Source organism: Danio aesculapii, chromosome 1 (genome assembly GCF_903798145.1).
Source record: "Danio aesculapii chromosome 1, fDanAes4.1, whole genome shotgun sequence".
NCBI classification, from domain to species: domain Eukaryota; kingdom Metazoa; phylum Chordata; class Actinopteri; order Cypriniformes; family Danionidae; genus Danio; species Danio aesculapii.
The window spans coordinates 15013962-15033860 of NC_079435.1; the positions used below are offsets into that span (position 1 = coordinate 15013962).

Below are 19899 nucleotides of genomic sequence, written 5' to 3' on the forward strand. Positions count from 1 at the left end.
CTCAAATTGGATCCGAATTTTCTGGATACGGAGACGATCAGAACTCCACGCAGCTCCCGGACAACTTTCCATTGGAAATGAATGAATTTAGGTCTGTCGCTTGTTTGTTGTATGCAGTGGAATGGCGGCTTAATAGTTTGATTGTGGTGTTTACATGTCTGTAATGCAACTAAAATCGGCATACTCCACAATACTCTTAATTCCATCTCTGTTAAGTTCATTTATGACCTCAATCAGATTAAACTAATTAAAATGTGCTGTTTACATGGTAGACTATTGATTATTGGTGTCCATTTAAACATACTCAGTGTTTATTGGTCAGATAATTCTGTGAAATATTTGTAATAAGTCTGAATTGTGAAATACATACTTGCAATTTCAAGATAAAAAGCTCAGAATTGTGAGATAAAATAGTTTAAAAACTTTACTTTTTAATTATTATGATGATGATGATGATTAATATTATTATTATTATCATTATTAATGTTATTATTATTGTTATTATTTTTGTTATTATTTTTGTTATTATTATTGTTGTTACTACTGTATATCGTGGAAACAAGTTCTAAAATGTAAAACTGGAGAGTTGCTCCAGAAAGTTCATATTTTGCAGAGTAATAAATTACATTTTAAAATATATCAAAACAGAAATGAGTTATTTTAAATTGTAATAATTTTTACTGCTGTTTTCGTAGTATTTTTGATCAAATAAAAGCCCTGATACACATATTTCTTTGCTGAGCCTTTGTTATACTTTAAAATTAAGCAAGCAAACAACAAAAGGGTCTTTATATTGAGTATTCTACCATTTTATTTTTTTTAAACTTAGTTTCCTGCAATGTTTCCATGTGGATGAGCACATGATTTTCCACTATAAGCCTGTAATGCTCACATAATCTTACAGTTTTTGGTATTTGCAGAGAGAAGCCATTCACTTCTCTTTTGGCACATATTCATTAAGCCTGTAGGTCCACTTTTAAAGGCCCTTTTAATGGAGCCAGACAGATTTTACCATCTCTACTAAGGCCCAAAGCTTTAAAGGGCACCTATGGTAAAAATCTACTTTTCAAGCCGTTTGGACAGACATATGTGCATGTATGGTGTATAGACCGTCATATTGGGGTGATATAAGCACACCCAGTGCTTTTTTTTTTCAATTTAACAACATAAAAAACGGTGGACCAATTGGAGCGGTTTTCAGATCGACCGCAACTTTACATAGGAATGCGGTCGCATCCCGTGCCTCAGTCAAAGTTAATTCCAGTGTGCGTGGTTGTTAGTCTCGATGTACAAGCTCGGTACTTGAAACTAGCACACAGTTGGCTGTAAAACTATACAAAGACACAAATGATTTTGTACTCTCTGCTTGGTCTGTGTCAGAGTCGTATATGTATGACTGATTGTTGATCCTCTAACTCCTGCAGAGCGGGTGAGCTCATGGCTCCGCCCCCTTGTTACGTTGAACGGGAAGCCGAAACTAATCTACATGTGAAGCAACACATCCCTAAATCAGCGAACTGTGGACACGCCCCCAACATGACACTTTTTAACACATTATAATAAAAAAATCTGAATTGTGTTTTAACCTAAATCTAAACTGGCACACTCAGAAGAACCATAATATTAACATTAAATCATAAAAAAGAGGTAAACTATGGGCCCTTTAAAAAAATATTACCCAAATATTTTAAGCAGGCTAAAAGTGGTAGGTCACACTTTATTTTGATGGTCCATTTGTTGAATTTAAGTTACATTGCATCTACATGCCAACTAATTCTCATTAGATTATAAGTAGACTGTTAGGTTGGGGTTAGGGTTAGTGTATGTTGACATGTACTTGCAAAGTTTCTTATAGTCAGTTATATGTCTGTTAAAGGAGCAGTATCAACAGATATTAAGCAGACAGTCTACTAAGGGTGCTTTCACACCTGTTTTGTTCTGAAACAGGGATTAAAATTGTTACAATGTTGCACTGTGTTCTTGGTGCGGTTCGCTTTCACACTGCAAAGTTTCTAAACGGACCAAAAGAGCTAAAACAAGTCATGTGCGAGTAAGCTCTACTCATAATTCTCTCTTCATATAGCCATATATATGCCTATATTACATATCCATAATACACTGCTCGGATCGTTTTGCTTTCTCACTACAATCGATCCCCTCCAGAGTTTGTTTCAATCGAGCCGAGACCACCTCATTTAGGTGATCTCGGACCGATTGTTTTGGTGCGGATCTGAGCGCTGGATTCACATATGCCAAACGAACCGCGCTAAGTCTAGGTGTGAAAGCACCCTCATACTCAAAATGGACCATCAAAATAAACACAGCTGTCTGCAACAACTTTCTGATCCACAAACGCACTCAGCAGGTCTTTTAGGAAAACATTATTCTAACACTAGGACACAGAAGAAAGTCAGCAGGTAAATCAGGTCTACCAAATTCTCTGATCTCTTCTGCTTTTTTTGGCAGTCTGAAAAAGGCGTATGTGTAAAACAAAACCCAGTCACTTTGCTTGTTCGGTCTTGCAAGAGTCTAGATTAATTTTCTTCTCAATGTCAGCCTGTTTTAAAGCTGTAGCATTTGCAACTGAAACTTCTGAAGGTTGAGAGTAACAAACACTAACCGGAGCCTTTGATCTCTTTGACGTAGTTGCTAGGAAACCAGCCGGTTTTGCCATTGAGAGCGCCCTCCCACCAGCCACCCTCCTCCTGCCGTGTCACCTGGATGATGTCACCCTTGCTGAAGGACAGCTCGTCCTCATTGGTCTGCTGGAAGTTAAAGCGTGCCTTCACCAGCACCTGAGGGGCACTGTTTTCAGACATGTCCTACATAGGAAACATAAAGACAATTAGTTTCAATGAGGATTTCGTATTTCTCCGAGGTGTCAATTTACTGATTTTCAAGTCGTTTATCCACTTAAGTGTTACACACAAATAATTCAACAGCACCTTTGCCAATTACTCTTACATTCAGCACTGCTTAAAAGAAGATGTTTAAAGGCCTTAAAGTCTGCATGATCCGAAAGTTGCTAAGACTCTTTCTTCAGCATGTTGATGTACTTCTAACTGACATGAAATTGTGCAAGGGGCGGGGCTTTCTCATAGCAAATTAATTGTAAAAGGGGTGTGGTTAAGATTAGACTTCAGGACAGCATAGTCGGGAATGCCCACAATAACGTCATTACCATTTGTACCGTGGGGGAAAACAACCCATTACAATGAATGTGCGGAGACGTTGCGTGAAGCTTTTTGAAAATCATACGATTTATTTTTGCTTGATTTAATTATGAATGATAAGTTTGAAACTCTGATAAGTTTAAAAACCCTGATGTTAAGGTTTATATACTGCCAAATAAACATACGGTAGCCAATAGGTTGACCACCCGCTCCATTTTGCACTGAAAAGCATAGCATTCTCTCCTGAATGTCGCATACTGTGAAAAAAATTGTTTTCATCAGTCTTTTGGTTTAATTGTTGTATTAAGTAAATGTACATTTATTAGTGACTTTTGTGAGAGCCATTCACTTGTTTATGGTGGCATTTTCTAACCTATTTGAAGGAGGAACGTTTCCCCCATGCCGACACCACCCCTGGTCACGGCCCCAGCTATGACGTGTCACTGACCAAGTCTAAATTGAGATGGACTGTCAAAATGGAAGCAAATGGTCCGACTTTGATTGAAGATTAATGAAAAAAAATAAAAAAATCTGTAAACTTCACATATTAGTTGTTCACCTGAAGAATAACAATGTGTTTTAGCTAAATAAACATTGTTGATTTTGATTTCACACAGATTTTAAAGGAATATTTCACCCAAAAATTTACTCACCTTCAAGCCAACCTTGACTTTTTTTTGTCAGACAAACAAAGTCATAGCAGTTCTACATTTTACGATGAAGTGAAGTGCAGACGGGGAAGGCGCGATCGCGAAGTGAAGAGCAGGGGAGGGGCGACGATCGCAAAGTGATTGGGTGGGGGGGGAATCACGAAGTGAAGGGGCACTTTCATTCATTTAAGGGGCGTTGAGAAAAAAAGGGCATGTGTTTAGCCCTACCTGTGCCTGAGTTGTGGCTATGTGGCTCCGCCTTCTTATTTGGAAATGTTCTATTTTAGATATATTTTAGATTTATATTGGGGGCTTCATTGTGCATAATGGCCTGTTTCCACAAAGTGGTACAGTATAGTTCAGTTCAGTATGCATTTATGTCCGTTTCCACTGTCAAAAGGTACCAAAAATTGAATCATACCACATTTTAACACAACAAAAGGTATCAAAAGGTGGAGCTAGACACATAGCTGAACACAATTGGTTTACTGAGAAACGTCACTACCACATGCAACAAGCTAGAGAATGAAAACACAGGAAGTGCCATTTTTAAATACACAGCCGAGGCATTAATCCATAACAATATATACATATAATAACAAGTCATGGTCGACTCGAGCTCAAACAAATCTTGTCGTTGTCTTGATGAACAGCCACAAAGCCAAAAAGTAAAACAGAATAAAAGTATTTTTGGGGTATTTTTTTGAAATTGGTAACATTTCAGAGACTGTGAGGCTCTGTATGTGTTCATGAATGTTTGATTTTTTTATATAATCGCAGAGGTTACAGTAGGCTATTTTGCATTATCATTGATCTGCAGCTACAATCAAATCCTGTTCCTAAGTATTTATGTATATAAAGCATTTGTTTAGAAAGAAGTGCTTCTCATACGATATGTGAACTTCAATTGAGAATGACTTTGACTGCATCGTTCTGTCGTACACCGCGCCTACAAAAAGGTGACCCTTGGTGCCATTTAGAACCAAAGACACAAACCTGATAAAAGTGACCCGTACCGAACAAAGCATAAGTGTGTGAAGTGGTTGTGAGGCTCACCAGACTGCGGTACTGGTTGAACTTGTGTCTGGAGGATCTCCTGTGAGTGGATGAACAGTTGAGCGAGTCGAAGGACTTGATCCGCAGAGAAGACGATTGACGAGAGCACACCGAGTTGCTCCCTCCACCGGACTCTACAATCAGAAAATATTCATCAACATACATTACTTCACTGTTTAGGTCGGGATATTACATTTTTGCCAATTTGTTTCCAGTTGTTTTTTACAGTTACAATTAACTTTACAATTGAGTATCTAAATTAAGGAGATTATTGGCCCACCCCATACACCACCCGCATAACTTACACTCCACATAACCATTGCACACTTAATATAGCACATAATAACTGCACTACACTGTACATAGTCATTTTAAATCTACATTTCTACTGCGCATATACATTTGTGAATGCATAATATACACATTCCTGTTTATAGCACGTAACAACCTGTACGTTATGCTCATTTCTATTTGCTTATCCCTGATTATTAATAGCAACTTGTACAGTATGTTCATCTATTTATAAATATATCTGATTCTAGTTAACATGACTTTATATATATGATATTATGTTCATAGTACATCCATCTGTAAATATTACCCGTACTTTTCTATCATTGCACTTTTAACTTATACCTATATCCTGCACTTGCTGCTATTGCACTCCTGGTTAGACCTAAACTGCAATTTGTTGCCTTGTACTTGTGCATGTTTAATGGCAATAAAGTTGAATCTAATCTGATCTTATTGGGAGCATGTTTGTCTTCAAAATATACCAATACACAGTCAGAAAATAGTTTTGCACAAATACAGCTACAGTCATAATGGCACTGCTATTAACAAACTAAACTATTTTGCGTTTGAAAGCAAAGGCATGTCAGACATCTCTCACCTGACGTTGCTTTGTTGAGCGCAACCAAACAATTTAAGACCTTGGGGAAGTTTTGGCCCTGAAGGAGATCATTGGGTTCAAATACCTGCAGAGGGGAAAAAAACACTAGAATTACACATGTGGAAAACAGCTCAAATAAAGAGGAAAAATCAATATTGTGATTTTTTTACTCTCAGAACAAACAGATAACCGTACTCTAAAAGAAATTGTATTATTTTAGATTAGCTTGGTTGTCAAGTCAAGTCAAAATTTATTTATGGAGCACTTTTACCTCTTAAGGTCAAGTGCTATTTTGGGCTTTCCGCCTGGATCTTGCCTACCCAAATTCAAAAGCTTCCCAAATCCACATGGAGAAGTGTAAATGCAAAAGTTTGGTCTCATTTTAAAGAAAACCCTTTAAATTTTCATAAAACAATGCTGAAAGTGATTAAAACAACTGTATATGTTGTCTGTATATTATAATATTATATTACATTATATTATTATAATAAACCCCTCCAAAAAGAGAAGCTTTTTTGTAAACTCAAATTTGAAAGTGTACTTTTTAAGTTCTGTGTGGTCTTGGTTGCTGTAATTAATTTTGGTGGTTTCTGCACATGTCAGTAATCATAGGAAAAAAGAAAAATGTCTCTATCATAATCTATGCAAAAGCTATTCTCTTCCAACTGATGAGAGAACGGAACCACTTATAGGGGTATTGGGCCAGTATAGACCTTTAAAATTTAAAGAATGCGGAAGTAAATGATGTCACGGACCCGGTCCCGGGTACGCAGAGTTTAAACACAAAAGTGAGCCAAAGTGCTGTACACAAATATCCAGCAAAATAACCATATTAGTATATAAAATACAAGATAAAATATAGCTAAACTAAAGGCATATAAATGCAAATTAAAACCAGTTAGTAAGATCAGGTGTCAAATGCCAATAAAAAAAAAAAAAAGATTTAAAGCTGATTTAAATGAGAACACGGAAGAGGCCTGTCTAATGGGCAGCAACAAATCCTTCCAAAGTCTAAAATGTACCACAGCGAAAGCACGATAACCTCTATGCTTTGTTTTTGGCACAATCAGGAGAAGCTGATCAGCGGACCTGAGTGAACGAGTTGGCTTATAGGAGTGTACTGGCTCAGAGATATAAGCAATAATATTGCTTTATAAAATAAAAGCAAATAAAAGAATCTTACACTGTATTCTAAAATTCACTGGCAACCGATGAAGCAAAGCTAACACGGGGGGGAAATGTGGTCATATTTGCGAGGTTAACAGTAACAGTACCAGTTAACAGGCATGCTGCAGCATTTTGCACCATTTCCAAACAGGCAATAGCTGACCTGCTACTTCATACATACAGCATTACAGTAATTCAATTCACATTACAGTAATCTAACAGAGTGGTCACAAAAGCATGGATTACGGTCTTAAACTGTTGTTTTGGTATATATATTGCTGTATTTTTGCTAGTTGTATTACTGAAAAAAATCTAGATTTGACTACTACTCTAATCTGATTGTCAAATAAAAAAATTAATAAAAATAATAAAAAAAAAAGTCAAATTTCACCCCTAAATTTGTGACTGTAGGCTTAATATGTTGGTATGAACTGCTGTTCTCTTGAACTTTGCATTTATCAAAGTATCCAAAAGAAAGTCATAACTATAATAAGCAGTTCTTAACACAGATGACAATCAAATATTTATTTAGTACAAAGAGTATTAACTGCAGACAATTCAGCTTTTCAATAATAAGAATAAATAAAATTTGTAAATATTGTTTTCTTTTAAAACATGTATTAATATTTCCTAATGTTGCTATATTTACTGTATTTCTAATCAAAAAAATGCTGATGACCAATTAGATTTTTTTAAATAAAATTTGACATTTGAACGTTAGCAAATTATAAACAGCATAAATTCCCATATTTTCTGAAGCAACCAACCACACTTTAAAGCTAAAATTGATTAAACAATTAATCAACAGCCTCTGAACAAATCCACTAGCAGGAAAACACTCATATTAATGAAATGCAAATCAAAGGAGCAAAATAGGATGACTGGCGCTGACACAAGCATGACGACAACCTTCGGGTCTACATATCAAGGCTTGTCATTTAATGCCACATATGCGAAACGTTAATGATGATCAAAGAAACTCTATAAGATGTGTCTGGTTTAGTGAGGGAATATGAAAATGTGATTTTGATCAACTAGGATGATGTGTGTGTGGGTTTCTGGCTCTCAGACTACCTGCTGCTCTCTGGGCCATCTGGACACACAAAGCTAATCCCGAGCAAAAACCAACCTCCCCAAAACTGTCCTGATCTGACTTTAACCTTTTAAAAGGTGCAGGAAATATACATGGAGATGTAAAGAGTGTCCACTGTCTATCCATATGCAAAATGTTTTCTACTAGGTAATATGCAAACAATTAAACAGTCCAAGGCATTTGGAAAAATAAGTGAAATAAGTTACTTTTAAACTATTTTCACTTTTGTTTTATGAGTGCTTTGGACTGATAATTTGTTTGCATACCTTATCCAAAGAGCACGCATACATTATTTACCCCTGAAGCTCATTTTGTTTGTTTGGACTTTACAAAATGCTTTCTGTTGGATCAACTTGTTTGCATTTTACTGGGATTATTAGAATCTAGAAAACCATGCATTTTTTGGAAAATGACCTTTAGTTAACTAGGAAGCCAACATTTATATATATATATATAAAAAATGGCAATAGATGGGTTTCTATCAATGCGCTTTTTAAAGTAATGCATGAGAAACGAATGACAAATGTCAAATTTCAATAGAAAAACCCATAATATTGGCAAAAACGTTTTTTGCTCGATTGAGGTAGTTTTGGGCTTTTTTTGTGTGAAAAAGGGGTTATGCAAAAATGAAAGATGGGCTAGTAATAATATTATTTTCACATAATACACAGCACATAATATTAATTTGTCAATTTATTTTGGAGTTAAATTGGAAATGATTTCATATTGCATTTAATAATAATAATATTGCTTTTAATTTTATTTCATAAACATAATACACTAATGATGACTAATGACTAAGTTGGTGCGCATATTTTAAGCTTAACTTAATGTAAATTGTTATATTTATTCAGCAAGGGAACATTACACAGAAAAAAAAAACACCACAGAAAGTATTTTAAACATTACATCATAAATGTTAGGAATAGGATGTATATTTTTAACTAAATTCTGTTGCTTCCAAAACAGATGGAGATGCACAATATTTTGGCGACCATATCGATATCGGCCGATAAATGCCATTTTTAATGTTATCGCAAGGATATCTTTGAGCTGATAAATTATGTATTATTTCCGCTTCCGCATACACTTTATTTATATAAAAGAAATCTGGCCATAGAAAAGTATAATTGATTAATATATTATACAAGTTAAGAGATCAGTTCAAACTGTTCTGAAGTTTAGGTTTTAAAATAAAAATCAACTGTTCTCTGTATTTACCTTCTGCTTTTGCAACCACACAAAAAATATTTAGAAAATACTTATAATTATATTTATCAGCTTATATATTGGCTATCGCAGTGGTCCCCAGGCTGCGGATCGGTACCGATCTGTGGATCAATTGGTACGAGGCCGCACAAGAACTCAATAACTATTTCCGTTTTATTTATTATGAGTTTGAACAATCTTTTATTTTGAAAAATCTTTTATTTTGAAAAATGACCATATTCTCTCGGTTAAATCTCCATCACTTGAGTGCCAAAATTTAACCCACATGCTAGCAAAATGGGTAAGAAACAGACGTCTTTGGAAAGTTTCTTTGCGAAGGGGGAAAAGGCAGTGAAGGACCCACGAACTGCCAAGGAATGAATCCGTAACCCAATTGTCAACAAATCAGGTGAATGCAGCATGTCTGTAAAAGAAGATCAACTTTTAGAGATCGCAAATGATGGCAGCTTTAGGGGCCGTTTACATATCACATTTTTTCCATGTGCACATTCATTATTTCCAGTGGAGGAAATAACCATATTGGGAGAGATGGGTGCTACAATATCACGAATCACATGACAAGAACTGACCGAGCAGCTGCATACTTTGTAAGGAATATACACATTTCGGTAAACTAACTTCTTCACACACAGAACACCCAAACAATGCAGTGCTTTTCACTTTTCTCCATTAATAAGCAATGTTTTGTCAGCTCGTCCCCCCTGGGCCGCGGTAAAATTTTCAAATGTTGACCGGTCTGCCATGATAAAAAGGCTGGGGGGACAACTGGGCTATCAGCCTCAAAATCATAATTGCTCAAATTGCTGTTGAGCAAACCCTCAAATTCACATTATTACCCTATGGCAATTTAGTAAAATAAAAATCCAAAACAATAATAATAAATCATCAACAATGATTTAACTAGCAAAATTGACGAAAGAAACTTTCTCCTATTATTGAATTATGAAAAACACGTTAATTTGCTCAAATGAATTGTGTGAGCTGCTCAAAAATAGAGACACTGACATTTCATTAATATTCAGGACTTGATACGGGCCTAAAGTCCAATCCCTGACACTCAAGCACCATCAACAATCATCACACACATCTAAGTCTACATGACATCATCTGTAGTGGAATTAAATTCTCTCCTGCTCTTTCTCTATAAACCAGCCACCCAACCATGCCATTTGAAAAAGCAGTTTTAGTGTGGAGTGGCTCTCTTCATTCTGGCCTGTGCCAAACCCCACAGCACTATTAATGAGCTGGCAGATCTGCCCATTCAAACACACAACTCCATTCACCACAATAGAGGGCTTGTCTGAACCTCTCACAGCTGGCTAGAACAACCCAAGACACTGGCAACCCTGAAACACACACAGAAATATAACCGTCCCACACAACAACACTCATATAGAGCAACCAATGCTGCACAAAGCAACACACACACACAATTTCTGTAGGCGAAAAGATCTGATACTTGACCATGCTACCATACATTTCACTAGGAAATTAATAAATGGCATGTACCAAATTTTCTTGTACCCCCTAGATTTGGATACACCAATCCACCACCAAACAACTAACACCAACGAAACCTTTATGTTGGAACACATCTGGCCCAAAAAACGCTGCATGTGAACACACCAAAGGAACAACGAGAAAACTATTAGTATACCAGCCGGTTTTTAGCCGGTAAAAAGAGAGCTCTGCACAAGAGGATGTGTCTTTCCCCCCAGTTGGAGTCAGTTTTCTCGTTGAAACAATGAACTTCCAACACACACAAAGCATAAACAAAGCAGAATTTACTACCATTATCGCAGTAATTGTAACTCACATTCATAGAAGGGATTCACTTATGCAAATATGTCTGATGCTTCAAAAATCCATATCGTTTGCAAATATTTGAAAAAATATAGCTAAATTACTACTGGCCTCTTTTTGATGCTTCTTGGCTTGAATTGTTTACCTACATCACTTCGCTGTGTCACACTTGGGCTCTGATTTGAAACCGAATATCCAGTCAGAGCGGTCTCTTCAGCCGACAACTCGACACTGATTCTACAAGCTGGACCATTGAGCTCAGATGTTATGTCGACAAGAAGCACACCAAACCAATTAACCTGACTGTCAGCTTGATGCATCCTGGCCCAAAACAGTTGAGTTTGTCGATTTTTTTTTATCAATTCAGCTGGTATCTGGGTCTGGCGGGAGCACTTTTAGCTTAGCATAGATCATTGAACTGGATTAGACCATTCATATTAATAAACAGATTCAAAAAAGATAAAAACCAAATGTTTAACCCAAGGTGACTTGTAAAATGAGTCTTTTCCAAAAAAAAGTGGAGTGTTCCCTTAAGATGACAGTAAATGTAAAATCTAAAAACTATAGCAAATTTCACTCAAAACGTCTGTCACTCCAAATCCAAATCCACAGTTGATCATCTTCTTCGAAACTCATATTCAGAAAGATTTTGTGCTTCCGCAGAAAAGTCTATTCAGCCAAAAAAAACTTTTAAAACTTTCTTTCTAAAGTGATCTCAAAATAAATCCACTGAGTCTTCAAAGGTCTTCAGGATAGACATACAATGTATCCGGAAAGTATTCAAAGTGCTACACTTTTTCGACATGTGATTTTTCAGCTTTTTTATTTTTAATAAATTTGCAACAAATTCAAAAAATCTTTTTTCACATTGTCATTATGGAGTATTGTGTGTGGAATTTTGAGGAAATAAATGAATTTAATCCATTTTGGAATAAGGCTGTAACAAAAAATGTGGAAAAAGATAAGCTCTATAAATACTTTCCGGATGCACTGTAATTGGTTTATGTGATGAACAGATTAATTTAAGGTTTTATTTACACACAAACACCAATCAGCAGGCATAAACAAAAGCTCAACCGTACCTATTTGGCACACAAGAACAAACCTCATTGGTTCATGAAGCAGCTCACACATGTTGGTGACACAAGAAACTTACTGGTTCTTAAAAATCAATAAAAAAAAAAATAGTTCACCCCCCAAAAAAGAAAGTTGCCATCATTTCCTAATCCTAACCCTCCATTTGTTCCAAACTTGTTTTTTTTTATTATTATTATTGAGCTGGATACCTGTAACAATTAACTTCAATAGTATTTGCATGTCCTACTATGGATGTCAATAATTACTGGTTTCCAGTATTCTCTAAATATTGTCTTTGTAATGTATTCAACAGAAAAAAAGATCCTCAAAGGTTTAGAACCAATTCAGAGTGAATAAACGGAGTAAGATGTCATTTTTAGGTGAACTGTCTCTCAACTTAAAATAAAATGGTGCAAACAAACATTGTTGACTGATCAAGGTTTATATGTGAATAAAAGCCAGAATGACAAGCTATCATGTCTCTCTTGGATTTGGGTGCAGAGGTTGTGAGTAAAAAAAACAGATTTGATTAGAAACATCATTTAGCTACTGAAGATGAACACATTTCATATGGTTTTGGAAGAACACTAGGCTGAGTAAACAATGATAGGATATTCATCTGGATAAACAGCGTGACATTTAAACATCTGAAACAACTTCATTAGATGGCCAGTGCACTAAATGAGAGGTCATGTGACAAATCATGCACTGTAATGTGAATAATTTATGGCCACATATTGTGCGCTGCATCGCATGCTTTTTCAAGAAACAACATGAAACCGTCTGCACAGACAGACATATGCATATCTGCGGGAAAATGGGCAGAGCTGAATCTGAAACCAACATCCACCCATAAAAATAGTTTTAATAGTAACATTGGCTCCAACTACAACAAAAACAGTGTGTGGGTGAAGGATTTGATTAAACTTTACACCAGCAATAATTAGATTTGCGTGGGGAACGAGCTGCCAAAACACTTTGTTTACAAACATATGCACTGCTGTAGAATATCAACAGTGTAAAAGCTGTTTAAATACAATGCACAACAATTTTCATGAGCAATCCTCTTATCTTGAGAAACAAGTCTGGACGATTAGAGCATAAATTTTACCTGGCATTGAGGGCTGTCATGTGCAACGCCCATTAACAATTGCCTACACCCTGAAAATTACTGAACAGAAAGAGTTTAGGATCACTCAGATCCTGAAACACTGAAAACTCTATAGAAGTATGTGCATGTGCACTTGCTTAAAGAAATACACACTATACAGCACATCGTAGCAGCTTGGCTATTTATATTATTGTAAAATGTAAAACATTATCAGACAGCTTCATCTGTTAAGATATGTAAAGATATTAAAATGTATTAACATAAAATCAAGATTATCTGTTATAAACTGTGCATTGTGAAAGAAATACATTTTAAAAGAAAAATATAATAGTAAATAAACAGTGATGAGCTAAATGCTGTCGGTTTTCACATTAAAGTCCACATTCTGGTTTATTCTATATACATGCAAATGAGAGTTTATTAATAAGCCATAAGTATTGGCATTTATTATTTCACAGAAGTCCCAACCTTACCAGTTGAACTCAAGAGTGTAGCGGGACACTGGATTAAGGAAATGTCTTCTTGTTTAGGAATGGAAAGACCAACTTAATCAAACAACAAATGCGCACATTTTACAAGATTTGGGACCCCCTCAGTCATTTTTTTAGATGAGAATAGACTGACTGTTCTGATCATACTGTGTAAGTGCTTAATGATAGTTGACTGTATTAACACGTGTATTGTGTTTCTTATGACTTTTAATATATTTTTCACTTTCATTGAAATGTATATGTGTTGAACTGTCATTGTCTTAATGTTTTTTTACGAAATTGCCCTTTTTAGTATTTTATTTATATATATATATATATATATATATATATATATATATATATATATATATATATATATATATATATATATATATATATATATATATATATATATATATATAGTTTTTATTATTTATCTATTATTATTTTATAACTTTTATAATGTATTTATTTTTGCATGTGTATATATTTTTATGGTTCTGTGGGGATGGAGTGAGTGTTCTTTGGTTGGTATTTCGTTACTATTACAGCATGTATCACATTTTTCTGAAACAATAAAAGTATTTAAAAATAAATAAATAAAGATATATTTACATAATAAAAAAACAGTGCAGTGATTTATTTATTTTTATTTTTTTCTAAATGCAGATCAAGACGCTCTTAAATAAAGTATTTATTGATGACTATTTTAAAACAAATATATCTTCATCTTGACTTTCACAACTGTGTTTAAATACAAAGTTTGGAATATTGAGAAAGTCGGTTTTATATTTGCGCATTCGTTCAGTGACAATTTGTGACATGCTCCCTACTGTATATTGTTTACCATGGTGCTTTGAACATTTGGTCTGAAATAACCTGTTAGTATCACCTCAAAACAACATTAGAATGGTTTAATTTACTGTGAACGTTGTACTTTGATAGTCATTTGCTGCTAATATGATTTCCCTATTTTAAATTTGCAAAGAATACTTTTCTGAAATGATATTACTATATAATATATACAGAGCAAGCCTGAATGTGTGAATATGAAACCAACTTTGCCTCAATGTTTGGGATTACTTATGCAAACATGGCATTACTACAGCTCTGCAGAAAAAATATCAAAGAAAATATAAATAATGAAATATCAAGTTAACAAAGTGAAGTCAAAATGTATCAAGAACACTAAATGCCATTATTATTACTGACAAAACCCCCAAAGCACACAGGATTAGTGTGTTCCCAACTCCAACTGAGACTCAGTCTGGCGACCTGATTTGCTTCACACCAAACAAACAAGTCGCTGAATCATTGATCCGAACTACAATTAAGCATGCAGAGGAATCGAAGGACTAAATAAAGCATAATGCAGCACTCACCTCAATGTGATATAATGCACAGCCTTTCAGAAACTCTCTGATATTACTTAAGCACTCGTCCTTCCTCGGGTCCTGGTATATCTAAAAAAAAACAATAATAAAGCGAACAGATAATTCCTCTGTCGTGCACAAAAAAAACGTTTAAGCAGATTTGTCAAAATATAAACACAAACTTCTGCGAATACGCCATTTGTTTTTATCACAGGTCATCGCCCCGTTCCTGCAAAAACCACTTATTCTTCTCAGGGAAGTTGGCGAAGGAATAGCGGAAATGACGTACGCTAATAGCTCGCGCTTGAGTTCAGCTAGAGGGGCATGTTGGCACAGGCAAATCTGACCTGTCGGAGCAAAGTCTAATATCTTCATGATGGGCTGATGTTGTTTATATACTATACAGACCGTCCAACAACGGAGCCGGACAGCTGATTTGAGTGCTCTCCAATATTTTATCGAAGGCTTTAAGGGCAGCAGAGACTTTTTAAAGCCATACGATTACATCACTGCGATCATATCAGCTTCAAATGTTATTGTGTATACACTAAATACATTCTACGCTGTCGAGACTGGCTGCTACGATCGATAAAATATATATGAATTATTAATGGAATACATCCGCATTTTTAATTATATCATAGCAAGTGTATATGATACATTATATATATATTCATTTTCTTTTCGGCTTAGTCCCTTTATTAATCAGGGGTCGCCACAGCGGAATGAACTGCCAACTTATCCAGCATGTTTCACGCAGCGGATGCCCTTCCAGCTGCAGCCCATGACTGGGAAACATCCATACACACTTATTCACACACATACACTATGGAATTTTAGCTTACCCAATTCACCTAACCGAAACCGAAGCATCCGGAGGAAACTCAAACGAACACAGGGAGAACATGCAAACTCCACACGGAAACACCAACCGACCCAGCCGAGGCTTGAACCAGCGACCTTCTTGCTGTGAGGCGATCGTGCTACCCACTGCACCACTGTGACGCCCTTACATTATATATTATAGTATACTAAACTAGGTGACGTTGGTTAAAAATAAATGTGATACCAGGGGAAAAAAGGCGGTCAGCGTTTTTTTTGTTCATGTAGTCGACTTAGTATTGTCAAAAATATCGATATATCGATAAACTCATTCATTTTCCTTTATCCAAGAGAGGTCGCCACAGCGGAATGAACCGCCAACTTATCCAGCATATGTTTTACACAGCGGATGCCTTTTCAGCTGCAACCCAGTACTGGGAAACACCCATACACACACATTCACACACATACACTATGGCCAATTTTCCTTCATTCATTTATTTTCTTTTCGGCTTAGTTCCTTTATTCATCAGAGGTCACCACAGCGGAATGAACTGACAACTTATCCAGCATATGTTTTACACAGTGGATGCCCTTCCAGCTGCAACCTATCACTGGAAAACATCCACACACACTATGGCCAATTTAGTTTATTCACCTATAGCACATGTCTTTGGACTGTGGGGGAAACCGGAGCACCCGGAGGAAACCCACACGAACACGGATATCAATAAATATTGATACTAAAATATTTCAAATGATCCAGTCTTGCTTTTAGAAAATGAATGAGTTTGCAACTTCAAGCAGCAGAACAAGCTGTTTTTAATGTCTAAAAATTAATGGAAGTGAATGAGACCGGAAGTCTCGAGCCAAAAAGATTCCATTGGCTGCGGCCACTCGTAGATTAAGAATAAGGTCAATAAGCATTATATGGTTTAGTTTGTTTTTTTCTGCATTTTACTTCATTTGAATACTTTTAATGTTGTGTAATTAGTTCCCCAGGGTATCGAAAATGGTATCAAATATCAATATTTTTCAAGGTATCGTATCGAAGTTATAAATTTCAATATCGTGACAACACTTACTCACTTTGAATCCACTTCCAGTTTTTTGGAAAATCAAATCACAGGCCAGCCAACAGTCAATTTATGCATTTTGTGTTTCTTATAACAAAGAACTGAATCTTCTTTCTTTCAGTATTTTCATATCAATGTGGTTCAAAACCACGCGATAACAAATCAGGTCAAAAGTAATCTAAAAGTACTCCAGGTATGTGTAATCTATAGCTATGCTAATTCAAACTACAACTTTTATGTCATTTAGAATCAGTAGTAGACTACAGTTTGTATGTGACCTACCCAACACTGCAAATTAATCATATCTGCTCTTCTAAAGGTATTGATTTTGATTGACCGGTGTTTCAGTTTTCAATTCAAATTTGTGCAGTCAAGATTTAGTCCATTAATGTTGTTGTTGTTGTGTAATGCTTTGTACAACATGATCTGTATCCAAAAAAAATAAAACTGTGGGGGGGAAGGGGATTTAATCTTTTAAAAAATATGAAATAGAGAAATATGTGTTGCTTATGTTTGTGAATGAATCACTAAGACAGGTGCTTAAACGATTCACTCAAAAGATCCGACTCAAAAGAACAATTCGTTCACAAACCGGACATTGCCGTTTCCCCTTCTCTCTCAACACACATTCAATGGCGGTCAACTCACACATTGACGAATCCCAAGATTAATTTCCGTCGATATATTTACCACCACATATCTTTAATTACAGTAAATGACGTGTGTTTTCCTTCCCGATTATTAAAATGCCACTCTTACTTCATTCACTGCCTATTATAGTAGATTTTCTTTATATATGCCACACTCTTTCACTCGACTGTTAACATAATGTCATTTAAAATATATAAACTACAGAAAAACAGCATGCTAGTAGCTAGTGACCAGTGCTAACGTTAAACGTGTGCGCGCGTGAAGGGAACACAAAACGCGCGCGGAGACTAATACAATGGTCATCATAATGTGCCTGACCGACAAAACATCTGCTGCTTTGTGTAATTGTGTGTCATTTATTAACTCTTAACACGAAGACTCCAACCGTCAACAGCTTACCGTGTGAACGGAACCGGGTCGCAGCCGTTCCAGCAGTTTACACAAAACCACTCCATCTCTAAGGGATGCCTGCAAAAAGCCTTCGGGGTCCGATAGTGTCTTTTTGGGTGATTCCAGGACACCCAGGGTTATTAACCATGTGATGGTCTGTTCAGCCGAATTCATGACCTCATATGCGTTAAAAAGCGATTAATCCATAAGCAAAGCCGAATGTTTGTGTGTGTGAAATGACAGATCTCCCGTGTGTCCGTCCGCCGCAGGAATCAGGATGAGGAGGATAGTATATCTGGAGCTCGGGCTCTGATCCCTCCTTTTCCCTGGATGTTCGGGATGACGATTTGTTTAGGGTTTTCTGGCAGGTCCGGTTTCTCTCCTCTTCTTTCATCTGGCAGGATGTCAGCTCGCGTCAAACCAAAATCAACAAGCTACGATTGTTTTTTATTCCGCCACACGACACCAAGTTCAAGCGGATTGGGTCACAGATTACTTTAAACTCGAGCATATTGATGTATATCAGGCATTTAAGCAGCACACGAAAAGCCATTTTAATAGTGAGTCTACCAATGTTTTAACAACACACGTTCATAGCCGAGGTGAAATTATTTTATTATATGTTTTTTGAGTCGTACAGGCATGCATGTGAGCACTTTTGTTGTAAGAGGAATTAATGAGTCTACACTTAATAAATAAAAAACCTGATGCCAATATTATATCATTGAAATTCAAATATAACCTCTGGCGCCCCCTGCCGGATTTCTATGCCACGCGCACTGATTCTTCATAACTGTAATTTCTAATCCAGGGGTGCCTAAACTTTTTCATATGAAGGGCCCAAAATATAATATTACTGAGAGCCATGGGCTGAAGATAAATATACCAAACTATTTTACATGGGTTATGTCCTCATTTATTTCATAATAGTTAAGAATAACTTTGTATCGTACACTGTAAAACATTCTGTGATCAATTAGTCATGACAGCATATGTTTTAGTTCATTGTAACCTATTAAACGAATTTAATCATGTTCTAACTTAATTTTTATGAGAGTCGTGGGCTGAAGATAAATATACCAATTTTATAATTGTAATTTTCTAATTTATTTCATAATATTTAAGAATGACTTTAAATCGTACATTGTAAAAAATTCTATGATCCATTAGTCATGACACATATGTTTTTAGTGCATTGTAACTCACCAAACTAAGTTAATCGTGTTCTAACTTAATTTTATGAGTTACGCAAGCTGTTTTAAGTCAGTTTAACATAATATAAGTTCAGTGAACTCAAGGTTTATTTGATTCAGCTTAAAAATGTAAGGCAAACAAGATTCTTTTTACAGTGTATTAACTAATGCAGTATAACTTTTTTTTATTATAACATATGACCATAAAAGCATAAAGAAACACATTTATTACACAGTGGAGTTCAATGCTGAATACACTAGTAAAGCAGAATCTGCCTTTGACTTGATTTGCTCTCCAAAGTCTCTGCATTGTCCTCTATCCATCGGGTGACAGTTTGTACATTTGAGTCTAAATTACAGCATTTAAATCGAAACATTTAATTTCAGTTTAACAGTAAAACAAACAAATAAAAGGTTGCATTAAAATTGAAATGACAATCTCTAAAGCACCCCCCTACCGCTGCACAATAGAAAGCATCCTGACCAACTGTGTCACAGTCTGGTATGGAAGCTGCTCTGTTGCTGAGCGTAAGGCACTGCAGTGGGTGGTGAAAACTATCCAACGCATCGCAGGGACCACACTGCCAGCCATAGAGGACATCCAGAAGAAACGCTGTCTGTGCCGAGCACACAGTATTCTTAGGGACACCTCTCACCCTGCTCACACCCTGT

At 36.0% G+C, this 19899-nt stretch overlaps 1 protein-coding gene across 3 annotated transcripts in view; it reads right to left on the reverse strand.

Moving 5' to 3' along the window:
* arhgef7b (Rho guanine nucleotide exchange factor (GEF) 7b) overlaps positions 1-18425 on the reverse strand; it is a 52938-nt gene extending 34513 nt beyond the window's left edge. The window contains exons 1-5 of one of the 3 annotated variants that reach the window (XM_056456659.1): positions 18044-18425; positions 15105-15185; positions 5772-5856; positions 4880-5013; positions 2621-2822 (exon numbers count right to left, since the gene is read on the reverse strand). In XM_056456659.1, the coding sequence (XP_056312634.1) occupies positions 2621-2822; positions 4880-5013; positions 5772-5856; positions 15105-15185; positions 18044-18208 (667 nt within the window). In that variant the 5' untranslated portion in view covers positions 18209-18425. Of the gene's footprint in view, positions 1-2620; positions 2823-4879; positions 5014-5771; positions 5857-15104; positions 15186-15277; positions 15291-18043 lie in introns of those variants that run through there. The other 2 variants (XM_056456657.1, XM_056456658.1) reach the window with 2 other exon arrangements.
* Positions 18426-19899: the final 1474 nt, after the last annotated feature.